The sequence below is a fragment of the Petaurus breviceps genome, unplaced genomic scaffold (genome assembly GCF_028583685.1).
Source record: "Petaurus breviceps papuanus isolate PSGF00001 unplaced genomic scaffold, PetGlider_PUasm1.0 90977, whole genome shotgun sequence".
NCBI classification, from domain to species: domain Eukaryota; kingdom Metazoa; phylum Chordata; class Mammalia; order Diprotodontia; family Petauridae; genus Petaurus; species Petaurus breviceps.
Window position 1 is genome coordinate 30894476 of NW_027187391.1, and position 26509 is coordinate 30920984.

At 35.7% G+C, this 26509-nt stretch overlaps 1 protein-coding gene and 1 non-coding gene across 3 annotated transcripts in view; both read left to right on the plus strand.

Annotated features, from left to right (window-relative positions):
- The window catches only part of MAN1A1 (mannosidase alpha class 1A member 1), a 188604-nt gene that overhangs the window by 152961 nt on the left and 9134 nt on the right, over window positions 1-26509 (plus strand). For both annotated transcript variants that reach the window (XM_069076950.1, XM_069076951.1), the window contains exons 8-12: window positions 3111-3204; window positions 7007-7122; window positions 13653-13872; window positions 16181-16353; window positions 23247-23362. In XM_069076950.1, the coding sequence (XP_068933051.1) occupies window positions 3111-3204; window positions 7007-7122; window positions 13653-13872; window positions 16181-16353; window positions 23247-23362 (719 nt within the window). The remainder of the gene's footprint in view (window positions 1-3110; window positions 3205-7006; window positions 7123-13652; window positions 13873-16180; window positions 16354-23246; window positions 23363-26509) is intronic.
- LOC138153383 (U6atac minor spliceosomal RNA) lies at window positions 25682-25809 on the plus strand. The gene has a single exon (XR_011166363.1). It is a non-coding gene; the product is annotated as a U6atac minor spliceosomal RNA (small nuclear RNA).

Genomic DNA, 26509 nt, shown 5'->3' on the forward strand with positions numbered 1-26509 from the left:
TAGACAGATGGATGAGTAGATGGATGGATAGACAGAGAGAGAGAGAGAGAGAGAGAGAGAGAGAGAGAGAGAGAGAGAGAGATAGGGATACATTGCAATATGAGAAGATACATAAAAAGGAGACCTGGAACATGGAAGAAGTAAAAAAAAGTAATGGTGGGGAGACTTCAGGAAATGGGAAATAACATGGTAGTCTCTTTCCCTGGCATCATTATTATCATCATCATGATAACTAGCATTTATATAGTTCTTTAAGGTTTGTAAAGTGCTTTACATATATTATCTCAATTCATCCTTACAATAATCCATTGAGATAATTGTTAACATTACTACTTTACAAATAAGGAAACTGAGGCTGGGGGGCATTCACACAACTATTAAGAATCTGAGGATTTGGGGCGGCCAAATAGCACAGCAAGTAAGAATACCGGCTCCAGTGTTGGGATGACCTGGAGATCGAATCCCAGGCTCAGACACTCAGCACCACACCCAGAAACAACTGGCTGTGTAACCTTGACCAAGTTACTTACCCCCGATTGTTTAAAAAAAAAAAAGAATCTGAGGATTTGAGCTTCCTCACTCCAAGTCCAACAGGCCTGTGCCACCTAATTACTTCTAATTTAAGCAGCAATATTACCTCTAGATAGACAAAAGACTTACTTATCAAAGACATTGGAAGTCAAGAACAGGGGCCTAGTTTCTGATAAGGTGAATATGGAGATTGAGGCCTTCTTGGGGAGATACAAGAAGTCAAATAGCTATTAAGTGTCAAAATCAGAATTTGAACTCACATTGCCCAACTCTAGGTCCAGATTCTGACAATTATACCACATATAAATTTTGCCATTTGTGCAGCAAAATGCCTTGCATTTTCTGTTTTCTCTGACAAGAATTACCTTTGGACTGGAAAGGACAGAACATAAACAGTCTAAGGGAAGTTGATACCTTATTTAAATAATGAGGTAGTAAGAAGCTCTTCTTCATGAAGTCAGGTCACCTGACCCACATGACCTATGCACTCTTGGTTCCTGAAAGATTGGTTAGATGGGATTTCTGAGCCACAAACCAAAGATTTTGTAGACTCAGTGAGAGAGCCATTCTAGTAGCAACCTCCATTAGAATATAAACTTTTTGAAAATAATGGTTGTCTCTTCTTTTTCCTTTGTATCCCTAGCCTTTATCACAGTGCCTGACACTGTTTTGAATGGAGAAAAGGGCAAAAATCTCAGTTTTGGGGTGGTGAGGTGGCGCAGTGAATAGAGCACCGGCTTTAGAGTCAGGAGGACCTGAGTTCAAATCCGGCCTCAGATACTTAACACTTACTAGCAGTGTAACCTTGGGAAGTCACTTAACCCCACTTGCCCTGCCTTCCCCCTCCAAAAAGCAAAAAAAAAAAATCTCAGTTTTTAGATGGCAAATTTTCAGATGACACAAAGCTGGGAGTATGGGGGTGACTAAAATATACTGGACAACAAATGCAAGATCCAGAAAGATTTTGGAAGCCCAGTACATTGGGCTGGATCTAAAAAGGGGAAGGGAGGGAGGGAATGAAATATGTGCTTATGTAGCACCTACTGTGTGCCAGGTGCTTTTATAAATAGTTGTCATGATCCTCACAACAACCCTGTGAGGTAGGTGCTATTATTATCCTTATTTTACAGTTGAGGAAACTGATGTCAACAGAGGTTAAATGACTTTCCCAGGGTCACACAATCAAGTGAGTGCTTGAAACTAAATCTAAGCCTCTTCCTGGTTCCAAGTCATGGACCACCAACTATGTCCAGTAACAAAATAAAATTTAATAGCGATAAAAATCTTTCATTTGAGTTTTTTAAAAATTGACTTTATAGGGGCAGCTAGGTGGCACAGTGAATAGAGCACCAGCCCTGTAGTCAGGAGGACCTGAATTCAAATCCGGCCTCAGACACTGACACACACACACAAAAAAAAAACTAGCCGTGTGACTTTGGGCAAGTCACTTAATCCCAATTGCCCTCCAAAAAGCAAAAAAATAAATAAAAATTTTTTTTAAAAATTGACTTTATGAGCACAAAATGAGGAAATCATAGGTAAACAAACATTAGAAAATGATATGAGAGTTTTAGTGGCTATAGAATGAGTCAACAATGTTATACACACACACACACACACACACATGCATGCACATTCTCATTGTGTACAGATCCATTTATTCACCAAGCATTTATGGAACACCTTCTGTTTGTTGGTTTCTCTAATGTATGAAAACAAAAATAAAACAGTTCCTTCTCCTAAGGAATGTATGTTCTTTTAGGAGAAAATAACATGCATGCAGATAAATTAATACAAACTGTACAAAGTAATTTCAGCTATACACAGTAGTTTATTATATATGACATGACATTGTTGTTTTCATAGAATACAGATGATTGTGCTGTCTGCCCTGAAAGGATTGAATCTATGAAAGGACTTCATATTAAGATGGCATATGATGGAAAAGCTAGCCTTTTGTTAACCTTGAGGTTTAAAGCTCACATTTGACTTATGTGTAGATTCTGAGTCAATGTCAGATGATGTGACAGTCATTGTTATTTCTAATAAACTGATTATTTCAACCCAATTGCTTGTTAGTATTTTCTTTTTAAAAAAAAAGTAGCACAACAAAGTTTTCTTTACAATGTGAATAAGAACCATACAAACAAAATTAACAATTTTTTTTAGAACAATGTTGTCATTAAGACATTTGAATTGATAAATGTCTTTTATTTTTTGTATTAAAAATGAACCAGGAACTTAATCCTTGTTATTTCTTTCTATACTACTTAAATTATTTTTTTCCCTACAAAAATGCAAAAATTCAATTTATATTAAATAAAAACATGAGTTGTGCACTAGTTTCATTTTGTATTTTTGTCATCAATACATGCTATATAGTGGAAAGAGCACTAGATGGTAAGTCAGCAGAGGCTCCGCCCCCTTACTTAATAACCCAATGATTTGGGGCAAGTCTTTTTAACCTCTTGAAACTTTAGTCTCCCCCTATAGGTAAAATGAGGTTGGACTAAATGATCTGTAAAATCTATTCCAGCTCTGAAGCTCAGGCATTCTAAAATGTTTATCTTCTGTTTTAGGTTTTTGGAATTCGAAATGTTCTGAACACACTGGATAAACCACAAGGCCTTTATCCCAACTATCTAAATCCCAGTAGTGGACAGTGGGGTCAACGTAAGTCAAGAACATGTATTTTTGTAATTATTTTTATCTCCTACTATGGCTAGCATGGGTAGCATCTAGAAACTGTGAGTGAAAGAAAAAGCCTTTAAATGGTTAAAATGTTCAGAGGAATATAGAAAAGTCACAGATATGGATGTTTATGAACCTTGTAGTCTAAATGAGATTTTTAAAATTCATATTACCTTATGAAAAAGGAAAAACCAGGCTATAAAAAATTGCCCACTTCCTGAATTTTTAATGTTTAATGATTAATGGTCAATGTTGTTATGCAAATTTCAGGTTTCAGAAAAGGAGAGGTCAGTCATAAGGGAGTGATTTTTTTCTTCACTTTATATTATTAACTTGTTTTGAGCTCTGTTCCTTTCCCTGCCCCTCGATGAAAAGAAAATCAGATCACCTAAACCTTGGTAGTTTGGATTTTCCCATGAACAAAAGGAAGTAAAGGATTAATGGACTTCATGCTTAATTTTTTTAAAGTTTGTGAAGGAGGTTGTCTTTTGCAATATTCCTTAGTTTATTAAATATTTATTGTGTCTCCTTGGTTTGCCTTCTTTTTTAATGAGTTTTAGTTCTCCTTTTTTTTTAGCATTTTCTTCCTTTTCTTTTATCATTATTCTGAGATACCACTCTGTGCTTGTCACTAATATTCTGGATTCATTTGTTGCCTATGATGCCCACAATAAGAGACTCTACGCCTATTGACAGAATAATGGTCACTCTCTTGTTTGACATAATGAATACTCTTCATTGGGGAATTTGACATAGATAAAGAAAAATATGAATTGAAAATGGAATACAGAGGTCCTTTCTCCTTTTTTCTGTGTAACTCTATCTTACTACATTTATTTGCTCAATTTTTTAAAAACATGGGAACAGACTATTCTGTCACCAATAACTAAAGAGAAATACATAGTATTCATGATGAGTTTATATTAACAATATTGACTTCAGAGCAATATATTTCTGCTAACTTAAATTGGTAACCAAGTAAGTAAATTAATTAGAAAGTGTTTGTTGACTATATTTTAAAATATGCCCCCCCAAAATTTTTGAAGAATAAAACATTTGATAAATATGTTTGGGAGTGCAAAAAGTCTACACAAATCAAATAGAATAGATAAGAACTAGAAAGATGAAAATATTACATTGCCCTTTTTTTTAAGTCCATTTCAATCACAGTCCTTTCTCTGCTTGAAGTATTAGGAATCCCTATCCTCAAATATTCACCCCATACTTAAGAGTAATTTTATGGAGCCTGATCCTATCAGGAAAGAATAAATTACTCTATTCTGTGAAGGACATTAATTTTCACGCTCTTAGAGTACCAATTTAGCGAATTTGGGCATGAAAATTGATGTTCCTTCTAGAAATAGGCAATCCTTTCTCACTGATAGGATCAGTGAGTTATCTTCTAGGTCCACTAATATGTTTACACAAAAACATTGTCTACAAAAACAATCACCCAAATGCAGAGTGGAGGAAGATTCCACGGTTTATTGAATTACCAGAAAGACAGCCTCTTACTTTTTCCTGTTTCTATCACTGTGATTAATTCTCTCCAAATATAAGGATGTTCATGGTTGAAGAGGAAGGAGAAGCCAACCATGGTAATTTACAAAATTATTTAAGGAATTTCTCTCATCAAATAATACAGTCATTCCTTTTTTGTTTTAATCCCTGAGTACATGAGATATGCACTTTCAATACATTGATTGATTAGTTTGGCTGAACATTTATTTCTTTTCTTCCTCTTTTTTGTTTTTGGTTATAAGGAATAGCTCTCTGGGAGGGGCATAAAGAGGAGAGAGACAAAAGGAAAATTAGGTGATGTAAAACAAAAGTTTTAATAAAAGTCATTGACAATATACAGAGGACAACATAAGGAAAGGTCACAAGGTAACACAGATAACCAGGACATAGTTGATACTATTATGACAAGTGATACACTTTTAAAAAATGGCACATGGTGGAGATTAAGTTTGATATGTAATTCTTTTTCTGTTCTTTGCATATTAAGATGTTTGTTAGGTGTATATTCATTGTGTGTGTGTGTGTGTAGTACTTACTATTACTATAAGTAATGCTCAGACTAGGTTGTAGTAGTCACAGGAACATCACTCCAAGAGTGAAAAAAGTCAAACTTCTGACTTGCTAGTTTTTAACTATCATTGCCATGCTCAGGAAATACAGAGCTGGGTCATTGCCATTGTTCCTGTAAATTCATTTAGTCCTTGTTGTTTTGACAGTAACTGGACAGTGATTTGCTTTAGCATGCATCAATTGGATTTGTCTCTTAAAATAATGTTTATAATAACAGGACTTATTATTGATGAGATTGTGGTTAGGCTATTTAGTTTGCAAATGTCAAGGATTTCTATGGTGATTAATTTAGTAAACTTTAAAGGTCAGTTCAAGCTATTATTCAGAAACAAACCTTCCAGTATTAAAAACAGACTTCTAAAAATTTAACACTGTTTTGTATTCTCAGTCGCCAAAATTATCTTTTGATTAAGTGAAAATACAAGTCTTACCCAGAAATCACATTTTCATTTTTGTAGGAATGGTCCTTATATGAAGTTTATTATAAGTTTTGATAACTTGGGTAATGGTAGCATATGAAAGAAAAATATATTGGTAACCACACTTTAATATTCATTTACTTGTTTCATATAATCAGCTCTTCCATGCAGTCAAGAAGCAGAGCATTTCACAGGAAAGATTTAATAAAATATTTTAATAATGCAGTTAAGTTACCTCCAGCTGATCAGCTTACCTATGAATTGCAAGGGTAATACTTTAAATGGATAATTTTTATAGTGGAGGGACTGGAAGTAAAAAGATGAGTTTCAAGTAAAAAACCAAAACATTTGTTTTAACAAATAGTAAAAGTTTACCCCAAAAGGTAACCTGGGGCTCAAACTTCATATACTATTGTGTTTCTGTGATGGTATGCTGAAGTTCCTGAACTGAATAGATGCAATGTTGTTGTCATTCTGTCTTTTCAGTCATGTCTGATTCTTCATGACCCCATTTGGGGTTTTCTTGGCAAAGATACTGGAGTGGTTTGTCATTTCCTTCTCCAGCTTATTTTACAAAGGAGGAAACTGAGGCACACAGGGTTAAGTGACTTGCCCAGGGTCTAGCTAGTAAATGTCTGAGACTGGATTTAAACTCTGGTCTTCCTGCCCAGTGCTCTATCCACTGTGCCTCCTAGCTATGGAAATAGGACAGCCTACCAGTAATCTTCTTCCTGCCAAACACTCATTCACTCATGTAGGAGGAACCCACTAAAATATAATATAGAACAATTAAACACATTTAAAATAAGGGTTTATGTGGAGAAAAATGATGGCAGTATTTGAGTTTTTTATTTCCACAAGTTAAGCAATGGCAGCAGAGATTCCCTTCCCAAAGGACACCCCAGATTATGAACTGGATACATGTCTTTAGGTATGACTCATATTTTTTTTAAGTAGGTACAAATTTAATTTGGGAAAAGACCAAGGAGATATAATGGTTTTTTTTTTTTTTAAATATAAATAGGGTGTTAAGGACAAGATTATTTTTATTTGCTTAAGATTAAGTCACTGCTAGATCCAGCTTTACATTTAGAAAACCATTACATTAATGAATTATAGTTCTGATAATAATACATTGTATTAGTTGACAGTCACAGTTATTCATCTAGAATATTCTTATAGGATTTAGTATTCTTGTTCCTGACTACTTATGGTATATTTCCTAAATTGAAGTTTGCATCACTGTAAAATTCTTTACTTTCCTATCTTTTCAGATCATGTATCAGTTGGAGGACTAGGAGATAGCTTTTATGAATATTTGCTGAAGGCATGGCTAATGTCAGACAAGACAGATTTAGAAGCTAAGAAAATGTATTTTGCAGCCGTTCAGGTAAGCCTAATGTTTAAATCATCTTGTCATACAATTCTAACCTCTAATGTTTCTGCTAAACCTGCTCTTTTAAAAAGTGAAATTATATACTTGTGAATTACAGAATGTTGTCACTAAAGGAGAGGTCAACATTGGTTGATATCCTTATAACTTGAATAAAAATACTTAAAATATTTAGTCTTAGAACGGTTAAGATTTTTTGTACATTTCAACTCTCAACTAAAAATTGCATACCTGGACATGGAGACAGTCTTTGTTTTATGAATAAAAGGATTTTTTTTTATTACCAAGTCACAATTAAAATTCAGAAGAGATTAAATCTTGATCCTGTCTGTGTTTATTGACTGGACAAAGTCCTCCAAGGTTGAAGATTAATCTAATGACCATCCAAAAGTTTGAGAGTGGTAGCTACCCCTACTTTAAAGGCTGGCAAGTGCTTTCCTACTTAAAGAAAATCTTCATATAAAAATCTAAATTTTGTCAAATCGATAAATGAAGGCAAATTTGCTTATGTTAGAAAAAGATTATTTTATAAGACTTAGATTCACCTCAGGCCTCCTTAGAAAAAGAGCTTCTTATTTCATTTAAACTTTTGTTCACAGACAGAAGTGAATGTCAGACTCCTTCCCTGAGGCTGATAGAGATGGCCAGGGAAGTTTAAAGCTAAACTAGAAGGAATTACTGCCAATTAAAGATCAATCAGATATTCAATGTAACATGCATTTAGGGAAGGCTTGCTGGCTTTTTCAGTGCACTTTAAGTGACTTTGTAGAAAATACAAAAATAAATAAGAAGTGGTCTAATGATCTTTGAAATATAAAGTCAAAGGGAAATCGTTTAATTTGCAAAAACTGAGAATTCACAGATAACTAAAGAATGACTCTATTGTGTAACTGAATGAGACTTATCTTGCAACTTGTAAAGTTACCCACATCAAATGAAGTTATGTATGGAAAGTACTTTGCAAACCCTAAACTCTACTAAAACACTGCCAAAATGTTAACTATTTCGAGGTTGTAATCCTGAAATAGTTATGTCAATAATTATTGCAATTTTGAATATGTTTATTATTCCTAATGCAGTAAAATAGTTCTAGGGATCTTTCAGGTATTACATAAATATTGATCATTTGACTATGAATTCCTCAAGCCTTGTATATTTTTAGAAATTCAAAGTGAGAATTAGTAGGGGAAAAGTAGTCATTTGACTAAAGTAGAACTGAATCCTAGCACCGTGTCTAAGTGGGAAGACACTGTCATATGTTTACATGATCAGTCTGGTGTCACTATAACTTGCCCTTGTGAATTAATTTATATGGATTGATTGTCAACTTTCTGATATGTTAGTCAGTCAGTAAACATTCATTAAAGTACCTACCATGTGCCAGATACAACATAACTTTAAATAAAAAATAAAACAAGATCCATTTTTGTGATTATATCCCAAGCCTAATGTATAATTGAGCTCCTCTTAGATTAACTAGAGAAGAGCAACTTTTTGGTCCAAGTACAAGTTTGAGCCTGCAGGACTAGAGTTAGAATCTGTACCACAAGAAATCATTGAACAAGATTTACCAAAGGCCTAATGAACACAGGATCCAGATAAATGACCACAAGAATTAACTAGGTCCTTCTCTTCCTTAAGTTTTAAGATGCCAGATTTTAACCTGGGGTTAAATCCAGAACAGGGATTTGTAATCTTTTTGTGTCATGGGTACTTTTTCAAAATAACATTTTTAAATAATTAAAAAAAATGATAAATTTCAGTTTAGAGCTTAATAAGACATGAGAATGTAAATTTTTTTCCCATTTAAGTTCACAGACCCCACAGATTACTGTCTAGAACCTTTCTTTGTATAATGATGTTGGTCCATTAGACACTGGTGAAGAATAGAAAAAGATAACCTCTCATACCTTATTAACTAAAGGTTTTATTATTAGTGAATTTCTTTGGGGAACCATTGATACAGAAATCTCACATATTGCTAATTCCTATGGTTTCCTTTATGCCACATTCTAATAATTCTGGTAGTAGCCTGCTTGAATATTCTAAATTGAGTTGTTTTGATGTTCTAAGAAAGGCACCTGACAGCTTTGAAATGTTCTTTTAGAGGAAAATTTGTTCCAAACCTCCAGAATTGTACCCCACAGTTTATAATTCATTCTCTTTAGAGAGCTCATTGACAGGAAAAACTCATTAAGAAGAAATCACACAAAGTCTTTCCTGATTCTCTTAACACTTAAAACAAGTTCTCAGTCCATTAGATGTTATAGTAAGGAAGCAAAACTATAATAATTAAGCTCCTAGTTTTGAGAAGCAGAAATTAATTGTCTTAACAGAAATAGGTACCAAATTGCTCTTACATCATACAATGGTCATTGTTTAGATGACATATATCTAAAATTATGGTGGGCCCAAATGTAATAGAAAGAACTAGGCTTTGGGGAATTATATTTAGAGCTTTCTGGTGTTCAGAGTGCAAATGTAGAAAAAGAATTAGTTGGGTCAGATTTCCCAGCATGTTAATAGCCTCAGTTTCAAAATAAAATTTATCAGTTGCTTGGTCCCATAACAATACATTTGTTTTGCTTATTTTAATACATTTCTTGCAGCCTTAAACTTACTGTCTTCTGATTACTGTCTTCCCTTGCCACCTCACTGGCATTATCAACATAATATGGCTCTATGTCAATTGATGAAAACATTCACTGAATGGAGCTTCAGAAAGAAAACACATACAACTCTTTATTCTTAGTTACCACATTTAGAAATTTTAAAATGTGACATCGAATAACTTTCAATTAAGCATTTCTGCAGGGAGCATTGGGCTGGACACAAAGAGGTACAAAGACAAAAAATATATATTGCCCTTAAGAACCTTATGTTCTACTGGGGAGAAATGATGTGTACATATAAATCTAAATTATATACAGAGTAAATAAAAAGTAATGTGGTAGGATTGGAGGACAGATTTTAATAACTGTAGGATTAGGAAGTCCAATGTAGAAGGTAGCACTTGAGCCAAATTTTAGAAAGAAGCTGATGATTTTAATATGTAAAGATGGGAGATAGGATGTAGGGGGATCAACAAGATTGAAACATAGGGTGCATGAAGAGAGAGAATCAACAATATAATCACTGTACCTGTTTTGCACAGACACATAGTAGGTACTTAATCATTAAGTTGATCACTGATGACTGAAAAGATAGCCTTGAGGCATATTGGAAAAGGATTTAGTGGTTAAAAAGAAGAGTTCTTATTTTATCCTAGAGGGTTCTTAGCTTTTTCGTGTGTCATGGACCCCTTTGGCAGTCTGATGAAGTTTATGAATCCCTTCACAAAATAATATTTTAAATGCATGAAACAAAATACAGGATTAAAAAGGAAACCAAAGGTCAATGAAGTCAGGTAAAATACTGTACTAAACACTGGGGGTATACATAAAGGCAAAAATAGTCCCTGCCATCTAGAAGCTCACGACAATTATGTACACCCATGATATATAGAGGATAAAAGAGATTTTTTTTTTTCCATTCCAAGACACATGGGACCCTTGGTTAAAAACCTTTGCCCTGAAGACAATAGTATGCACTCACAAAATATGTGGTATTTGTTTATTTGAAATAAATTCCCTATAGTTTTTATGCAGAATGTGTGAGGTATCACTAATAACTATTTGTCTCTCTTTTTTACTTTATTTTGTTCATAGACCCTTACCACCATTTTCTACTATTCCCCCACCCTTGCTGCAGAAGTGGGAGGGACTACCCAGGACCAAGGGCCATTTTGTATTTTTACCTGTTATATTTGTCACCATGACCAAAAAAAAATCATCTAGTAGCCAAACATTAGGTGATGAGCCTTTTGAAATTTAGCTAAGCTAGTCCTCAGGCAACATAGTCTGTCACCAGACCCTTTACACTTTGGTGAACCTAGCTAAAAACATAGTTTGTGTTCTTCTGTCTTAGCCTTGGAGAACTCAGAACCTTCATGAAATGATGACCCAAATAATTCAAACCATGGCCATACAAAATTAGTCAGTTGTGAAACTGGTTACAGTGTCATGTGATTTGGGACCTGGTAACTTGATCAGAATCATGACAGAAATAGCATAAGACTTTCTTGAGGACCTACCGCAGGGCAAGAATGCCTCTCTATGCTCAAAAGATTACTGTTGCTATGTAGAAAGAATTAATTTTTTAGATGATGAACAAGTCTCTGCTTGAAGGACTTTATTGCAGTTTGCGCTGTGAGCAGCGTAAACAGCTAAGATGTTCCATTATATCAAGAGAGTATGAAATATTAATGTAATACTAAACCCACTATAAAATTAGAATAACCACAGTTCATGAGCATAAGCATTGTTCATTCAGTCACTGCCATTTTGATTTTAGTCATGATTTGGCATACATAAAAATGTCAGGGAATAGGAAACATATAATAACCTTACTATGTGTCTACCCAATCTTGATTATAAACTCAATTCCATTTTAATGAACTTAAGTGCAGCATGAAGAAAATGGACTCAGACAAATATAATAAACTGCCTTCTTCACCTTTATACAAAACATTCCATCTTCTCTTTCCGTAACTCTATGTATGTTTAGAATGCCTCCCTCCTCACCTCCTCTTAGAATGGCTGATTCCTTTCAAAGCTCACCTCAAATGCCATCTCCTACAGGAGGCATTTCCTGATTCCCTCCTCTAAGTGTGACTGCCACCAAATTACACTGTATATATTTTGGATCCACTTAATATGTGTTTGTGTTGTCTCCTCTAATTAAAAGAATTTCCTGGAGCCAAGACTGTTTTGTTTGGGACTGTGTATTGCCAGAACCTAACTCAATATTTGGAACATAGTAGGTCCTTTATGAGCACTTATCAATTGAATGACCAGAAATAAAAATTCAATTCACACTTTTAAAAAAGTATTAATTACTCAATTACTATGGGCGAAGTCCTGCCTCCAAGCTACCTTCCCTAACTCTTAGCTTAGATTGTAACCATCCACTTACACGGCTCCCCATCTTCTACTAAATAATGTTCACACTTCTTAGTGTCACTTTCAGGTTCCAGCCTTCTTTTCACCATTATTTCATCATTATTCCTCATTTCTAACCATATGCTAAGTCAGGAAGCACAACTCCATACACTCCCAGGTCCATGCCGTTTCCTCATGCGCTTCCAGGCATCTCTAATCACCTCTCCAACCCTTCCCCCCAATCTCTGCTTTTCCTTTTCCGACCTATTCTTAAGACCCAACCCTAGTGTCCCCTACTCTGTGAAATCTTAATTACATCTCACCCCATGCTTCTGATATACTCTCTCCCTTTTGACTTTCATAGCACTGTTGTAAAATTTTTATATTTTTATTTTTATATATACATGCACATATACACATATGTATGTACATATATATATATTCTCATACCATATTTTGCCCTCCTTAAAAACAAGTATTCTTTTTTTTCTTTTTCTCTCTCTAAGGCCCTATTTCAATGAAATACACAAAAAAGTACTAAGAAACGTTAAGTGGGAAAAGCCCTAAATTGAGTCCGAAGGAAGATCTGTGTTTGAACAGTAGACCTACTTACTTACTACCTTATGCCCTTAGGCAGATCACTCAGCCTCTGCAGAGTTCCATTGCCTTCTCTGTAAAACGAAAGGGATTGGACTAGATGACCTCTGATCCCAATCAGCTCCAAATCCTTGATCTTTTGTTCAAGATAGTTTGCCGCAAGGTAGGGAAACAGAGACAAAAACAAAAAGTCCTTGCCTTCAAGTATCTTACATTCTATTTTGGTGATACAATATGAAAGTTAAATACAAGGAATTATGTGATAAAAATAAATATAAAGTAATTTTAAAAGAGAGTAACAGCAAATTGATGGTGGGGACAGACGGAGCAGCAGGGATCATAGAAAAGGAGGCTTCTGAGCTGAGACTTAACGGAATATAATAATTATGAGAGACAAAGTGAGGAGGTGCTTTCAGGACATGGGAATTACTTCCTATGACTCGTGTCAGATACAAGATCCCGACATTTAAAGCTTTTGGCAACTTAACTCCAGCCTCCCCAGCTTTGGTAGACATTCCACACTTTCACACGCTCTCAATTGTAGCCAAATTGGTCTATTTGTTATTCCTCACACAAGGCTACATTCCCACCATATTTTGTCCACTTTTGACTGGAAACAAAGTAAACTAGCAATATAAAATTTCAGATCATGTTTTTAAAATGCTTTTGTTAGTATCACAGAAATAGTTTGGTGTTGTAAATAGATAAGGTATATAGCCTGGGTTCAAATTCTGCTTTTGACTCTTCAATCAGCATTAGTATCATGGATAACTCACAATCTCTGTGTGCCTCAGACTACTTCCTATGATGGGCAGAAACAGCCATTCGGTACCTTTTTTTTTTAATCCTGGAGATTTATTTATTTACTTATTCATAAAGCTGGGAAAGTGGGCAAAGGTTTAAAATGAAATCTTTAAAATTTAAAACTTTAAAATGAAATCTCCTTCTTAGGCCATTGAGACTCATTTAATCCGGAAATCCAGTGGTGGTCTGACCTATATTGCAGAGTGGAAAGGTGGCCTTTTAGAACACAAAATGGGTCACCTGACTTGTTTTGCTGGAGGCATGTTTGCTCTTGGTGCAGCCTGTGCTTCTCCAGAGCTAACCCAGCATCACATTGAACTTGGCGCTGAAATCGCCCGCACATGTTATGAATCATATAACCGCACTGGTAAGTACCATGTTTCTCTTTCTTTGAATTCCTCTTCTGTGGCTTTGCCTAATTATAAGAAAAATTAACTTTTTCATTACTGTTTTTAAATATACTAGAAGACCTTTTAGGTATTCTAATTCCCACTTGAGAGCTTCAAAGACCTTTGATTTCTTAAGTCTGGGTACTCACTCCCTCCATTGATGTGTAAATCGAAACCCCTCCCTGCCTTAGGCAATCTTTGAGCACTAGTCTGATGGAAAAGAAAAATCATTTGTAGGGTAAAATCTAGGAAATGAGCTTCTCTGAATTTAGCTCTTTTGGTCCTTGAATAGCAGACATACTGGACCCAGACTGAAAGCCTTTCTAGCTTAACTTTGAACCTGGTTATGCTTTTTTTCATTGAAAGAGAACAGCTTTTCAAGAGAAGCATGAGAAGGTAAACAGGGAAAAGAAATCATAAGAAACTTATCAAAGTTGAACTATTAACATTCCTACATGGAAAAATGATAATTGTAACTGATGAAACTTTTCTCAGTATGAAAATAGTTGAAGGGAATAGAAATATATATGCGTATGTGTGTGTGTCTATATCAGAGAGTATACGGGCATATGAATACATAGTGAATGTGTATATATGTTTCCAGGTATACATAGATAGAGGGCACAGGACCAATTGAATAGGAAGGAATGATATTTAAAAGGTGAAATTAAGAGGTGAGAGAGGAATATAATGAGAGATGGGGAGAAACAGAATGGGGTAAATTATCTCATAAAGAAGAGGCAAGGGAAAATTGGTTACAATGGAGGGGAAGAATAGGAAGGCAAAAGGGAATGGGTCAACCTTATTCTCCTTGAATTTGGCTCAGGGAGGGAATGAAATACACACTAAATAGGGTATCTAACCCTACAGGAGAGTAGGGGGGAAGGGGATGAGAGGGAGGACGATGGAATGGAGGGTAGGCTGGGGAGGAGGGAAGTTGGAAGCATCCACTTTTGAATAAGGATGGGATCAAAGTAGAGAATAGAACAAGTGGGTGGTGGGATAGGAGGGAGGGAAATATAGTCAGTCTTTTACAATATATCTACTATGTTAATGTTTTGCATTACCTACAAATGTACAACCTATACTGAACTGCTTATCTTCCCAGTAAGGGTGGGTGACAAGGGAGGAAGGGAATGAATCTATAATTCAAAGATTTAAAATCAAATGTTTAAATATATATATATATATACTTTTAAAAAAAAAGAAAGAGAACAGCTTTTGAGAATAACCTGGACCTCTTCCAGACAATGACATCACAGTAGGACTTCAGAGGAGGTTCTAAGTTATGCACCCTAAGTATGTCAACACCATTAAGCATAAAAGTTAGATAATGGAATAATTAGTTATATAATACTTTACCTACTTTTAAGTTTTAATATTAACAAATGTTATGTCACATGTGACACTGGGTTAATAAATATTGCAGACTTCCATTCAATTCCATAAACTCACTTTCATATCATGCTTTTATAGTGTACAAAGCACAGTCCTCATTACAGTCCTATGGGGGATATATAAGTATTATTAAACTTATTTTTCAGGTGAGGAAACTGAGCCTGAAAGAGGTTAAGTGCCTTGTGCCCATAGCCATATGTTGGCCAATGAGAAAACTTAGCCTCAAATCCAAGTTTTCTGATTGTTCATTTTCTTTCCACTAAGCCAAGCAGCCTCTTCTTTGTCATTCATACTATCTTCTTTTTAGATACTAGGGAATTAAAACACAGGGAAATAATTTGTTTTGGTGACAATCAGAATTCTGGGCCTCCAGTCTCATGCTGAGCTAGCTAGGATACCATACTTCACAGTACCTTGCATACAGAAAGTAGATACTCAACAAATGTGTGATGAATGAATATATGCAAAGTGAATTATGTTTGAGTTTTGTGAAGTTTTGAGGGTTTTTTGACATATTTTTTTTCTTTTTGGAGGGGGGAAAGACAGGGCAATTGAGGTTAAGTGACTTACCCAGGGTCACACAGCTAGTAAGTGTCCGAGACCAGATTTAAACTCAGGTCCTCCCGAATCCAGGGCCAGTGCTCTATTCACTGTGCCACCTAGCTAGCTGCCCCCATTTTCTAAAATATACTTATGACTCACTTCAACTAGAGTATGTAGTCAATATTAAGTACTAAATGGAATTGTGTGTACCTGAGTAGTTTCAGAGTTTTCAATTTGCTATATTTTTCTTGGTTAAAGCCAAGAAAATCTCTTAGATCATTTAAATTGTAAAACCAAAATCCAATGTATTAACTAACCATTGTTGTTTTCATTGATGTTCTTTAGCAATGAAACTGGGACCAGAAGCTTTCAGATTTGATGGTGGAGTAGAAGCCATTGCTACAAGGCAGAGTGAAAAATACTACATCTTGAGACCTGAAGTGATTGAGACTTATATGTACATGTGGAGATTAACACATGATCCAAAGTATAGAAAATGGGCCTGGGAAGCTGTTGAGGTACTGTCTTCATTTTAATTTCTGTATATTTACATTGTGTTTTGTAATCTTTTTGTTATGATTTTGGCAAACATGAATATTTCCATATACAACACAAAGAGGTATGCATATTAAACCATGAATCTCTTTTGTTATTGTTTTTAGATATATATTACATTTAGCATGATAATACCAACACTGTCCAGTGCCTGTTTGCCTATCTACAACTCTTCTGAATCTCTTTTGAATATTTTTTAAACGATTAGTGACAGACTTTTTTTTTTTGCATCATTATCACTACTTTCCTACATTATTGTAATCTTGTACATTATTGTCATGGTTCTACTGTTTTCACTCTATCTCACTTCATACAGTTTTTCCTAGGTTGTATATTTTTGTTTTTAAAAATATAAACATGCCAGAAATACCAAGGAACTTTAAGAATCTTAAGAATCTTACCACTTTTTCCTCCAATTCAACTTTAAAATATTCTCAACACCAATGGTTTCAAACTCAAATAGAAACATGGGGTCCTAAACTATACATAAAGATCTCTGAGGGCTGTATGTTGATTTAGATAACCATGTATTAACATTATGTTTTGTTGTACCTCAATTTACTTTGTTAAATATTTCCCAATTGTGTTTCAATCATATTTGAGCCATACTTGGGAATGTTGTGGGCCATGTATTTGACACATCTGCTTAATATTATTTGTACTTTGGTTAATCTGTACATCAGGTTCTACTTGGTTTTTCATGCAAATGAACAAGTGCAAAAATATTTTTTAAAATCTCTAGAGTGTACAGTGACCCAAGACCTGCTCATGATGCCACTTTTTCTTTTTACATCAGCAAACCCAAGAATTTAGCATGTTTGTTTTATCTATTGATTTTTGCTGCCACCATCTACATAAGACTCACTGTCATGCAAACTTTCTTAAATTTTTGAGATTGTTGGGTTTTTTTGTTTATCAGAGGATTTACTACTAAGCAGCTAGGTGGCATATGGATAGAGAGTTGAACTTAGAATCTGGAAGACCTGAGTTCAAATTTACAAATCTATGCCTTGGGCCTATTTTGACTCAGGTTCCTTATCTATGAAATGGAGATAATTATAGTACCTATACTTACAGTTGTTTCAAGTATTCTATAATTGCTAACTATTAGTAGTGTTATATGTATGGAAGGATGTTTTTAGTAAATTAAAGAAGGTTTACAAGTCACTACTGCCTTGTGAGTTAACCCTAGTCCTAAATGCCAACTACAGAGAGCTTTATCTATTCTTTTAGCTCTTGTCTTATTTCCAGATTGATCCCATTCTCTTATGTATCTGAGTTCTTGCTCTCCTAGCTAGGGAATTCATGTAACAAAACTGTCTCAGCCTTCCAGAATCCACTTCCCCTCACCCTGATTTCCAGGGATAGGAAGCCAGGTCAGTGCAAATGTTCTACATTGACCTTTCTGAAGGGCTCTAGACCTAATGCTCTGTTTTGGCCATATATGTCTTTCCACATATTCTCTGGCCATGGATCTAAGGAAATAATGCCTTGCCCTATGACTCCCAAAATAAAAAACACAAACTTCTTCATTTGGTCTCCCCCAACCTTTTTTATTCTGTGCTTCAGATCTTTTAATCTCCCTCCTAAACATCTCAGTGTTGTTATTCAGTCATTTTCATCATGTCCCACTCTTTGTGATCCCATATAGGGTTTTCTTGGCAAAGATACTAAAGTTTGCCATTTCCTTCTCCAGCTCATTTGACATCTTAGGAAACTGAGGCAAACAGAGCTAAGTGAATTGCCCAGGGTCACACAGCTATTAATAAGTGTTTGAGGCCAGATTTGAACCCAGATCTTCCTGACTCCAGGTCTGCTACTCTATTCAGTGAACCACTTAGCTGCCCCAAAGACCCACACCCTAAAATTTTCTTTTTCCTTCTCCACCTATCTATCCTCTCTATTCCTGATTCAGCAACCAATTATGATGAATAGCTCTGCCTTTCATGGTTATGTTGCTTCATATACCATCTGGGTATTTGGGACACAGAATCATAAAGCTAGGCCTTCCTGGTCATGTCCCCCTGACCTAGCCAAGATGCTCTTTTAGAAGGTTTCCTGTTTCCTGGGTTGACTTTTGATCCTTCTTTCTTATCCTGCATGTAAGGTGCCCTCCTTCTGCTCAATTATCATAGGCTTAGTTGGGATGACAGATATGACCTGAAGCCAATGACTACAGAATACCTGTACCAAGCCCAACTGTCCACTCTAGTTCCTCTTTATTTTTCTCAGGAACTTCATATGGCTCATATCCTTCTCTCTACTTTTCCCCAATAAATAATTGTTTTTAATTGTTTTAACCCTTAGTAGACATTAATGTTCCTTCTGTGCTCTTTCTCTCTACACTTAAAAAAATTTCAATAAATATTTAATAAACACTATGTTCCATCCACTGTGCTAAGCACTGGGAACAGAAATTTTAAAAAGTAACAGTCCCTGCCCTCAAAGAACATACAGTCTAATAGCAGGAGACAATACACAAAAGGGAAGCTGAAAACCAAGATGGGGGTAGAGTGGTCCATCATGAGGTATGTTGTCTATGAAGTCAAAGCAAGCCCAGAAGAGTTGCTGACGGAAAATGGAGTTACCAGGAAGGTTGTGAGCCCTTTATAAAGGAATACTTTGGGAAGAGTTTAGTGTTCTTTCCTTCAGTCAGAGGAGAAAGGCAACTGAGGGTGAGTTAAGAAGGTATAGAGTATCCAAACTTGAGTCATTCTTGATGGTTTGAGATTTCAAGTGATCAGCTTATCCTGAGGAAGAAGGTATATTGTTCCCTGAGTTGAAGCCAAGTAGAGCTGCTTTCTCCACCCCACCCCAGACCCCTCCTAAAAAACAAGAGTCTAGCAAAATACCCAATAAGTTAAGAGCGATGCCTAAGTGTTAGCTTCTTCAGAATATGCCCCTGGCTATTCCTCCAACATCTTCTTTTAGATCTTTGACACTCAGACTGATGTGGGCCTGATAAACTCCTAGTCCTTAGGTTTTTATAGTAATAGAAGTGATAGTTTAAATTCACCCAAGGATTTTCAAGAAGAAAAACATTAAACCTGAGGAATCTTAACTCAGTGGTGTACATATCCTGATTTCCTTTTGCAGTAACAAACCTCGTTCAGCAAGGGGTACAATGGTATTTTTTCTTTCTTCTTTAGCATTAGTTTATGAAAAAATGCCTAGACTGATAAATTAAGAGATTGGGATCTGGAAGGCACCTAAAAAGTCATCTGGTCTAATCCCCTTGTTTTACAGATGAAAGAATTAAGGCACAGAAAAGTGACATCACTTGTCCATGGTCACACATGTAGTATCAGAATTGAGGTTTGAACCTAAGTCCTACGACTTCAAATCCCACACTCTCCAAATGCAGTTCTTGCTGCCTTATGTCTTTTTTTTTAAGCAGTTGGGGTTAAGTAACTTGCTCAAGGTTACACGGCCAGTTATTTCTGGGTGTGGTGCTATCCCCCAGGTCATCCCGACACTGGTGGCTGGTGCTCTTACTCGCAGAGCCACCTGGCCGCCCCATTGCTGCCTTATTTCTATACCATTCAGGCTCTCTGATTTCTTCACTGTGTAGGGTGTTGCGTAACCCAAATAAGAATTTATGGCTGCCTATATTCACAAATCAACAGCATCAGGATCTTTTCAGGTGGGAGTTTCACTCTTAGTTTAAAAAAAAAACTTTTTGTTTGGCAAATGTAACTGGCATTAGTACGGCATCCTTTCTTCCCCTGGGACAGTTTTCTCCAAAGAAATCATCTTCAGTATTAGGACTTTTTCATTTCCCTTATAACTAGTTCTATTGATTCCTTGCTTTCATTAGATTTCAATCTAATGCACATCTGAAATAAAAGATAGGCATTATGAACAAACCAAAAATGAACATAACTTGACCTAAGACCATCAAAACAAAATACAATTTTAATTTTGTCATGATTTTAAAAGTTTTCTGGTTGAAAGTATTGTTTTAGTGCTGTCCTTTTGCCATACATAAAAAATTAAAACCAGATTTCTGATGTCACAATCTATGTACAGTGAAAATGTTTTATTCGATTGTGAAATTAAGATGATATGCTGGATTCCAAACTTAAAGTCCCTTGTATAAATACAAACATGTCTGCTTAACTAGCCAAGGAAATATCAGTGGAAAAAATCCATAGTCACCAGACAAAGCAATGTGTCTAATCAAAAGCTTAGTGAGTTTTCATCTCACACCCAAATTTTACATTCTTCAAGCTCCTATTTCCAGAGCCTTCATTATAACTTGATGATTGTAACATTAACATCTCTCTCCAGCCAATATAGTCATTTCCATAAACTGCTACATCTCCACCCCTCACTCTCCACTTCCCACCTTTAAGCATCAATGGGTACACCTGCTATCACTGTTGAGTAATGAGCACAGAACTACAATTACAATACTCATCGAACTGTCTGGTAAAACCTTTGCTCCTTTCAGTTCTGTAATAAGCATCAGTAAGCATTGTTCCAAGAACATATCAGAAATTGAAGTCCTTTTCTCTGGATATTGGCCTATTCACTGGTCCACTCTGCCCAGGGCTTGCTTACCCATTGTCTAATAAGAATAATAGTAATGAATAATAATGTTCCAATCTAACCTCAGAAACCTACTAGCTATGTGACCATGGGCAAATCTTCTTAACCTCTGTTTGTCTCAGCTTCCTCATCTGGAAAATAGGAATAATTTTATCACCTACCTGCCAGGCTTATTATGAGGATCATAAGATAATAATTATAGAATGCTTAGCACAGTGCTGGCACAAAGCAAATGCCATATAAATATTATTAATATTGTGGATGCCATTTGCTGATCATCTCAGAGAAAAGAGGAACTAGAAAACAATTATAAATTATCCTTAAATTAAATTGAGAAGTGGAGTGGTATAGTAGACTCTCTACTTAGCCTCAAAGCCAAGAAGATTTGGATTCATTTCTTGCCTCTGCTTATGTGATTCTGGACAAATTCCTTAATCTCTCAATGCTCTGTGCACTTCTCTAAGACTATGTTGCAAAAAAGTACCAACTTAGATTGGTAGAAAATTTCTTCAACTGGGAAATCACGAGTCCAGTCCACTTCCCTAAAATTAAGTATTAAATTGGAAAAGTTACTACTTTTTTGAAAAGGGCACTTTCTATTTATTAGTGTGAGATGTTCTAGCTATTTTTTAGTCAGCTTTTCCTGTTTATTATTTGCAGTGTTACAGCTTTTTATAAGTTCATCTAATGCTAGTTTAGATATTTGTGGGAGCCTGGATTCTTTGTGTCTATAAAGATGAAGCTTTTACAATTAATTACCTTTCTGCTTCCACACTGTTAACTGGCCTATGTAGATGAGCAGAGTTATAGCTAGTAGTCAATATTGGTTGGTAATGGTTAAGGCATTGTCACAAATTAAGGGCTTTGTAATAAAGTGACCAATTCAAAACCAAAGGAACTCTATAGAGAGAAAAATGGGTATATTTATAATTTTGGAACTTGGAGAAAAAGAGATTATATAACCCCCTTATTTTCTAGAAATGGAAACTGAAGCCCAGAGGGATTGATTGATTTGTTGTGGCAGAAAGGTCAAACTGGGACTACCGAGTAGTAACTTCTCTTATATAGCTCTTTTAGTCTTGCATATCACTTTTCTCACAGCATTCCTATGAGGTAGATAGCTCAAGTATTATAATCACTTTATATGTAGAGAAACTGAGACTTAGTTGACTTAATAGTAACCTATACAGTGCTTTAAGGTTTGCAAAACTTGGACAATTTACTTTTTGTCCTGTGCAGTTTTCGTTTATGATTTCTTGAAATACAGCCCATTGGGTTTGAAATGGAGCTACTTGCCTAGCCTTTAAACCCAAATCTCTGACTTTTGTTGAATGGCCAATAATAGCCTCAGTCCCAAGCTTCTGCTGCCTATTGTTTAGCTTTTGATAGCTTAGAATATGTATAATTAGAAATTATTTTCTGTTCTGGTCAGAAACTCTGAGTCTTCCCCTGCCAGATTGCTAGTTTTATGATGGTAAATTGACCATCTTTGGTCTCAATTCTTACCTAGACTTTAGTCATTGAATGGGTGTTGCCTCCTTGAAAAGACCTTAATTTAAAAAGGCCAAGGAAACTCACTGCATCCTGGACCATCATCAGTTGTCTTGACATTTGTCTGCCCCCCAGATTTTGATTTTGACTGGAGAAGAGAGGCTGATGCCTTTTCATAGCTCCTACTGAAATCCAATTCACACACAAGTCAAGGCATCACCCTGGTGATGTCATTGGTCCTCTTTTAGAACAGAGAATGAATAACAGGAGCAGAAGTAGTAACAACAACAGCATAACCCCATTTGTCTTAATGTCACACTACAAGTAGCAGAGGTGGATTTTAAACTCAGGCCTTCTGAATTCTACTGAAGCAGTCTCTACTATTATGCCACTCTCACTCCCCTAAGCATGTAAGTCTACAGAAACAGAATTTTTGTTGGTTGGTATCTTTCATTTGTATAAGAAATCTGTGTCCTACATACTTTAGCTATAGTGAAAATGAGTCCACACAACCTAAAGATAGTAGTCTTAATTCTGAGAAATGCCTTCCTGAGAATGTTCTTTCAATTTGTAGCCAATCCCCGAGTATGCTTCCTATCTAGGATGATAAACATTGTCACATCTTAAGTCAAACTTCTGAGGCTGCTTAGCTTTTTTGGTTTGCATCTTTAAATTATTATTGAAAACTTGGTGACAAGAGATTCTAATTCCACTTGAATTATAATTAGATTTGGATCTGGCAAGCTAATAATAAAAATTAATGAAGGTTTATTTGCTTAAATGTGTGATTTTCTTTTTTGTCTTTCAAATGTAGGCACTGGAAAAACACTGCCGGGTAGATGGAGGCTATTCTGGCCTCAGGGACGTTTATCTAAAGCAAGAGAGTTATGATGATGTACAACAGAGTTTCTTCCTGGCAGAGACCCTAAAGTAAGTAAAATACATTCCAAAGTTAATGTAATGTATTAATATAAGGTAGCTTGACAAGTTGTCTTTATAGATACTTATTTATCATTAAGAAAGATAAAACAAGGTATGATTGCAATAGTATGGCTTTCTTATTAATGGTAAAAGCTACTATTTTTTAACTTAAAATGAATTTAAATTAATTTTTAGAAAATTCTGTATTCCTGTTAAAAGGTGTAATGTGTTGATAATTTTGTCTGGAGTCTGAATCAGTTGGAGAATCCAGTTTATGGAGGTTGATACTATAGCTTCTCTGCCTATTCTTTCCTCCTTACCACCCCATTACTTTTGATTTAGGCTCCAGGGAATTCATCAGGAAACCTTCATCTACATAAAAGCTGCTGCACCTGTATTACATCTTACCACTGTTTTGTTTGGAATCTCAGGGTTCATTAATTCTAGAAACATTTATTAGTTCTACCTACTTGTTACTCATCCCCTTTCATTAAACTATCCCTCAAACCTACATCCCAGAGTCCTGCTTCTCTAAATAAATTCCTGCCATCCAAAATTACCACCTTAGGTATAAATATTACTTATTTATTTACTCTGCTACTTTTTCCTGTACTCCTAATCCTATCCAGATGAACTTTACCTTCTCTACTCTTGATTCTCTTCTGTCTATCCTTCTGTTATCCCTTTCCACTGTGCCCTTTAGAAGACCCTTTCTAGTATAGATTTTTTCAAAAATTTCCCTTACCATCCTTGATATTTTCTTCTTTCACTCCATTCATTTCACTTTAACTGAAGCATGGTCTTCCTTTGGGAACATTGCATCTCTCACAGTTCACCATAATGAAAACTATTCATCCTGTCACTCTCCCCAACTTAATAGACCAGGAAGAGTAGATATGCTCTTGGTTCCTTACAAAATTTACCCTTCCACTCAAAAACCTCTTCTCTAATGTGTTCTTGCCATCTAAGCATACTGTCCAACTTTGTCACTGTCATATACTGATCTCCAGGGCACACTATCCGTGTTCATCAATTATTTTGTGATGCATTTCATTCTTCTTCCTGGTCCCAATCTTATCTTTAATGACTTCATTATCAACTTCGTAATATACTTTGATCTCAGAACTCCTCGTCCTTATTGACTCTTGTACCCTTAATTTTTGCTAATAAACAGATATCTATTCCTTCTTTGTCTTCTTTACTGACTCTTCTTCCTCTTTATGACTCCTAAATGCCAGAATCAACCATGTTCTCCCCAAGGAGTCTATTCTCTGCCCTCCTCTGTATAAGTACCGTGTTTCCCCGATAATAAGACCTATCCCAAAAATAAGCCCTCCCCTTACTGTGTAAGATTCCTCTAAAATAAGCCCTCCCCCAAAAATAAGCCCTATTGAGATTGCTACTGTAGTGAAGGTGATCCCCTGCGCTACACGCTACATTACGGTACCCTCTGTATGCACCGTTTCCCCCCCGCCGTGAAACGCACGCCGCACTCAGAGCTGCATCCAATCAGAGCACAGCAGTGAGCACGTCATCCTGTTCTTTATTGAATTCATTATTGAATAAAGGTACATTTTTTTGTTCACATTTACCTGTTTATTAAAATTGCTGTCAATGTTCATTAAAATAAGCCCTCTGGTGTTTTCTGTCCAAAAAATTAATAAGACAGTGTCTTATTATCGGGGAAACATGGTATACTCTTCCTTTTCCTTTTTCAACCTTATCTATTTGCATGGTTCTAGATCTCACCACTATGTAAATGATAAAAAACAAGATTTCTAGCCTCAAGATCATCCCTTGAGTTCCAAATTTGCATTTCTATCTGCTTGTTCGATATCTTCCACTAGAAGTTCCACTGACACTTCAGATTCACTATTTCAAATCAGAACTGATCATCTTTCTCTAAATAGCCTCCTCCATAGCTTCCCTATTTCTCCCGAATATATCACCATTGTTCCAATCACCCATACTCATAATATTTGTGTTGGCATTTTCTTCTATTAGATTCTCAGCTCTTTGAGGGCAGAGCCTTCAGCATCATTTAAACTTTATTCTGCCATCATGCCCTGTTTGCAGTGGCTCCTCAGATATTTTTTACTTGGTCTTTGAATATCAATAATCTCTCTCCTCAGCACCTATATTCAATTTCACTTTCAAAGTTCCCTCAATTCTAAACTCATAATGTCTCTCACATTCTTTCTGTTTCTAATGCCTGTGCTAGAGTTTAAATCTTCATTATTTCTCACCAATGCTACTGTATTAACCTTCTTAAGGGTTGCCCTTTCTACAATGTCTATCCTCCAAACTAGAATCATAAAAATCTTCCTAGTGTTGCATGAAAGGAGAGAAGGTTAGCACTCCCCTTCATAAGGATGGAAGAGGTCCTAGTGACCTTTACAACACATACACAGTTAAGGCATTGCTCCCTACTCAGTGGCATCTAACCATGTTTTTCAGATTGTAAGTTGTCATGGGGAGGGAGGGGGAGAAAATTTAAAACTTATGGAAGTGAATGTTTAAAACTAAAAATAAATAATTTAATTTTTAAAAAGGAAAAGAAAAGTCTTCCTAATGCACAGCTCTGATTTTGTCATTCCCATGTTCTCAAAAAATGTACCACTAAATATCATCTGGACTCATTAACCTATTCAAAGCATACTTTCTAGTATTATCTTATGCTATTCCCCATGATGCTCTCATCTTTGTTGCCTCCTTGTCTTTGCTCAGACTATTCCTGAAGCATAGAATGTACTCCATCTACCTATTAAAAGTATCCACAGTCTTTATGACTCAATGCAAGTGATGGCTCCTCTATGAAACTCCCAGGGCCTAGATAACATTTCTGTTCTCCATTCTCTTATAGCATTTATCATGCCCTAACTTATATTTGTTTGTGTATCTACTTTAGTCATTCTGCTGAATTATAAGTTTCTTGAGGTCAAGGACCATTTCTTATTCACAATATGTATTCACGGTGCTTTTGCACATTGTGGACAATAAATGCTTAAACTGGATTGCAATGAATTGGAGCTATCTAGAAAGTATAACCCAGTGTTCTACAGCACACCCAGCCCAAAGTTGGCTAGTTGGTGGAACCTGGTAATTAATAATCCAACCAAGAGTAATTTACTTTTTCAGTTTCTAGAAAAGTCAAGG